This window comes from Scyliorhinus torazame, chromosome X, assembly GCF_047496885.1.
Source record: "Scyliorhinus torazame isolate Kashiwa2021f chromosome X, sScyTor2.1, whole genome shotgun sequence".
Taxonomy (NCBI): Eukaryota; Metazoa; Chordata; class Chondrichthyes; order Carcharhiniformes; family Scyliorhinidae; genus Scyliorhinus; species Scyliorhinus torazame.
Window position 1 is genome coordinate 3,133,370 of NC_092738.1, and position 4,900 is coordinate 3,138,269.

A 4,900-nucleotide genomic window follows, 5' to 3' on the forward strand; every position below is an offset into this window, starting at 1 on the left:
GCTCCCAGTGTGGTCTAACCAGACCAGAACTGTACACAGTGCTCCCAGTGTGGTCTAACCAGACCAGAACTGTACACAGTGCTCCCAGTGTGGTCTAACCAGACCAGAACTGTACACAGTGCTCCCAGTGTGGTCTAACCAGACCAGAACTGTACACAGTCCTCCCAGTGTGGTCTAACCAGACCAGATCTGTACACAGTGCTGCCAGTGTGGTCTAACCAGACCAGTACTGTACACAGTGCTCCCAGTGTGGTCTAACCAGACCAGTACTGTACACAGTGCCCTTATTGGGGTCTGAATCTCGGGGCGATTCAGGATGGGGAAGGCGAGTAATGGCGATAGCTCCCACAGTGCAGGGAACAACTAGATCAGGACGCGGACTGACCCAGGGAGAAAAGACACAGTTTCACTCACTTGTCAACGTTAACATGGATGGACGGGAAGAGAGGGTCATTGGCCGACTCGGAGGGCAACCGCTGCGTCCCGCCCAAGAACACGTGGACGGCGATGTGCATGGAAAAACCCCTTTGGCACGGACTCTTTGGATCTATGAATCCTGGGAGAGAGAGAGAGAGAGCCAGAGGAAGAGAGGTTAAAGAGCTGAGCATGTTGGGGGCCTATAGAGGCCAGTAACACCTCCCTGCCTCTCCAAGGAACTTGGAGCTCAATTCCGAGCTTTCTCCTCCCTCCCATGTGCCAGCAATTCCCTGGACGAACGGATGGGAGGGTGCGTTCGGAATGGACCCTGGGCCCATAACCACCCCCCCCTCCCCCCCTCCCCCCCCCCCCGCCCCACCTGCCCCCGTGCTGTCAGCCGTGAATGGGGCAGCAATCCCCTCTTTACATCAAACTGCCCTCCCGTCACGTGCTTGTCCCTCCAAGTCAGACCCTCGTCAGCCCCTCCCTCCCCAGAAGTCCCTTGACCGAGTGGGCAGGGAAGCGGCGGATGCAGTTACATTCGGTGAAGCTTGAGGCTGGACCAGTTGGGGCGGCGATACAAAGCAGGGTTCCCCCATAACTGATAGGATAGTGAGATGCCTGGCGGGACACAGGGGTGTACAGATTGGCAACGGGCTTCTCGAGGTTTCCAGAGGCGGGGGGGCCGGGGGGTGGCTTTAATTCTCACCTCATTTGTTGAAACCTCTCCTCGTGTTTGGAAATGACTCGAATGTTCGTGTGACGCGTGATAACCGGCAGGACGGTATGGACGGGGAGGAACGGGAGGGGGGATTGCAGCAGGTGAGTGTGGCGTTCCCAGGTGGCATGGATAGCGGGATTCGAGGACATGCGTTGCCTCTCTCCGCCACAGGTGAATCTTCCCCACACTGAGGAGGACTCAACGGCCTCCGACTGCAACAGAGCACCAGTGTTACCCAGAATCCACCTGCTGGGAGTGGGCGCCCCCCCCCCCACCGCTGAACACCCCGCCTTGACCGTCAACACAACCCGTAACAACCCCGACAATACCATACCCTCCAGCGCATTGCGAAAACAAAAAGTTGCATTCTCATTATAAGGCGGACGGTCGAAGACGGAAAGTCGGAAGCAGGCATCGTAATCTTGCTTGGTAGGAAGGCCATTGAACAAGGGGGGTCTAAATTCCAATCCCGCTCCATTCAAGCGGTAAATTAACTGCCCGCACCCGGGCGCACAAACCACATCCATGCTGTCCACATATTCACGATCGTTTGTGCATTGTGTCTGAGAGAAAAAGAGAAACTCACGGGTTAGATACAGAGTAAAGCTCCTTCTACACTGTCCCCATCAAACACTCCCAGGACAGGTACAGCAGGGGGTTAGATACAGAGTAAAGCTCCTTCTACACTGTCCCCATCAAACACTCCCAGGACAGGTACAGCACGGGGTTAGATACAGAGTAAAGCTCCTTCTACACTGTCCCCATCAAACACTCCCAGGACAGGTACAGCACGGGGTTAGATACAGAGTAAAGCTCCCTCTACACTGTCCCCATCAAACACTCCCAGGACAGGTACAGCCCAGGGTTAGGTACAGAGTCAAGCTCCCTCTACACTGTCCCCATCAAACACTCCCAGGGCAGGTACAGCACGGGATTAGACACAGAGTAAAGCTCCCTCTACACTGTCCCCATCAAACACTCCCAGGACAGGTACAGCACGGGGTTAGATACAGAGTAAAGCTCCTTCTACACTGTCTCCATCAAACACTCCCAGGACAGGTACAGCATGGGGTTAGATACAGAGTAAAGCTCTCTCTACACTGTCCCCATCAAACACTCCCAGGACAGGTACAGCACGGGGTTAGATACAGAGTAAAGCTCCTTCTACACTGTCCCCATCAAACACTCCCAGGACAGGTACAGCACGGGGTGAGATACAGAGTAAAGCTCCCTCTACACTGTCCCCATCAAACACTCCCAGGACAGGTACAGCACGGGGTTAGATACAGAGTAAATCTCCCTCTACACTGTCCCCATCAAACACTCCCAGGACAGGTACAGCACGGGGTTAGATACAGAGTAAAAGCTTCCTCTACACTGTCCCCATCAAACTCTCCCAGGACAGGTACAGCACGGGGTTAGATACAGAGTAGAGCTCCCTTTACACTGTCCCCATCAAACACTCCCAGGACAGGTACAGCCAGGGTTAGGTACAGAGTCAAGCTCCCTCTACACTGTCCCCATCAAACACTCCCAGGGCAAGTACAGCACGGGATTAGATACAGAGTAAATCTCCCTCTACACTGTCCCCATCAAACACTCCCAGGACAGGTACAGCACGGGGTTAGATACAGAGTAAAGCTCCTTCTACACTGTCCCCATCAAACACTCCCAGGACAGGTACAGCATGGGGTTAGATACAGAGTAAAGCTCTCTCTACACTGTCCCCATCAAACACTCCCAGGACAGGTACAGCACGGGGTTAGATACAGAGTAAAGCTCCTTCTACACTGTCCCCATCAAACACTCCCAGGACAGGTACAGCACGGGGTGAGATACAGAGTAAAGCTCCCTCTACACTGTCCCCATCAAACACTCCCAGGACAGGTACAGCACGGGGTTAGATACAGAGTAAAGCTCCCTCTACACTGTCCCCATCAAACACTCCCAGGACAGGTACAGCACGGGGTTAGATACAGAGTAAAGCTCCCTCTACACTGTCCCCATCAAACACTCCCAGGACAGGTACAGCACGGGGTTAGATACAGAGTAAAGATCCCTCTACACTGTCCCCATCAAACTCTCCCAGGACAGGTACAGCACGGGGTTAGATACAGAGTCAAGCTCCCTCTACACTGTCCCCATCAAACACTCCCAGGACAGGTACAGCACGGGGTTAGCTACAGAGTAGAGCTTCCTTTACACTGTCCCCATCAAACACTCCCAGGACAGGTACAGCCAGGGTTAGGTACAGAGTCAAGCTCCCTCTACACTGTCCCCATCAAACACTCCCAGGGCAGGTACAGCACGGGATTAGATACAGAGTAAATCTCCCTCTACACTGTCCCCATCAAACACTCCCAGGACAGGTACAGCACGGGGTTAGATACAGAGTAAAGCTCCTTCTACACTGTCCCCATCAAACACTCCCAGGACAGGTACAGCACGGGGTTAGATACAGAGTAAAGATCCCTCTACACTGTCCCCATCAAACACTCCCAGGACAGGTACAGCACGGGGTTAGATACAGAGTAAAGCTCCCTTTACACTGTCCCCATCAAAAAGTCCCAGGACAGGTACAGCACAGGTTTAGATACAGAGTAAAGCTCCCTCTACACTGTTCCCATCAAACACTCCCAGGACAGGTACAGCACGGGGTTAGATACAGAGCAGAGCTCCCTCCACACTGTCCCCATCAAACACTCCCAGGAGAGGTACAGCACAGGGTTAGATACAGAGTAAAGCTCCCACTACACTGTCCCCGTCAGACTCTCCCAGGACAGGTACAGCACGGGGTTAGATACAGAGTAAAGATCCCTCTACACTTTCCCCATCAAAGTCCCAGCACAGATACAGCACGGGGTTAGATACAGAGGAAAGCTCCCTCTACACTGTCCCCATCAAACACTCCCTGGACAGGTACAGCATGGGGTCAGATACAGAGTAAAGCTCCCTCTACACTGTCCCCATCAAACAACCCCCGGACAGGTACCGCACGGGGTTAGATACAGAGTAAAGCTCCCTCTACACTGTCCCCATCAAACTCTCCCAGGACAGGTACAGCACGGGGTTAGATACAGAGTAAAGCTCCCTCTACACTGTCCCCATCAAACTCTCCCAGGACAGGTACAGCCCAGGGTTAGGTACAGAGTAAAGCTCCCTTTACACTGTCCCCATCAAAAAGTCCCAGGACAGGTACAGCACAGGGTTAGATACAGAGTAAAGCTCCCTCTATAATGTTCCATCAAACACTCCCACGACAGGTACAGCACGGGGTTAGATACAGAGTAAAGCTCCCTCTACACTGTCCCCATCAAACACTCCCAGGACAGGTGCAGTACGGGGTTAGATACAGAGGAAAGCTCCCTCTACACTTTCCCCATCAAGCACTCCCAGGACAGGTACAGCATGGGGTTAGATACCGAGTAAAGCTCCCTGTACACTGTCCCCATCAAACACTCCCAGGACGGGGACAGCACGGGGTTAGATATAGAGTAAAGCTCCCTCTACACTGTCCCCATCAAACACTCCCAGGACAGGTACAGCACGGGGTTAGATACAGAGTAGAGCTCCCTCCACACTGTCCCCATCAAACACTCCCAGGACAGGTACAGCACAGGGTTAGATACAGAGAAAAGCTCCCTCTACACTGTCCCTATCAAACACTCCCAGGACAGGTACAGCACGGGGTTAGATACAGAGTAAAGCTCCCTCTACACTGTCCCCATCAAACACTCCCAGGACAGGTGCAGTACGGGGTTA

General features: G+C 53.4%; 1 protein-coding gene across 1 annotated transcript in view; it reads right to left on the reverse strand.

Moving 5' to 3' along the window:
* Positions 1-410: 410 nt before the first annotated feature.
* LOC140405323 (5,6-dihydroxyindole-2-carboxylic acid oxidase-like) overlaps positions 411-4,900 on the reverse strand; it is a 5,905-nt gene continuing 1,415 nt past the window's right edge. The window contains exons 2-3 of the mRNA XM_072493614.1: positions 1,473-1,701; positions 411-556 (exon numbers count right to left, since the gene is read on the reverse strand). Of these exons, the coding sequence (XP_072349715.1) occupies positions 411-556; positions 1,473-1,701 (375 nt within the window). The remainder of the gene's footprint in view (positions 557-1,472; positions 1,702-4,900) is intronic.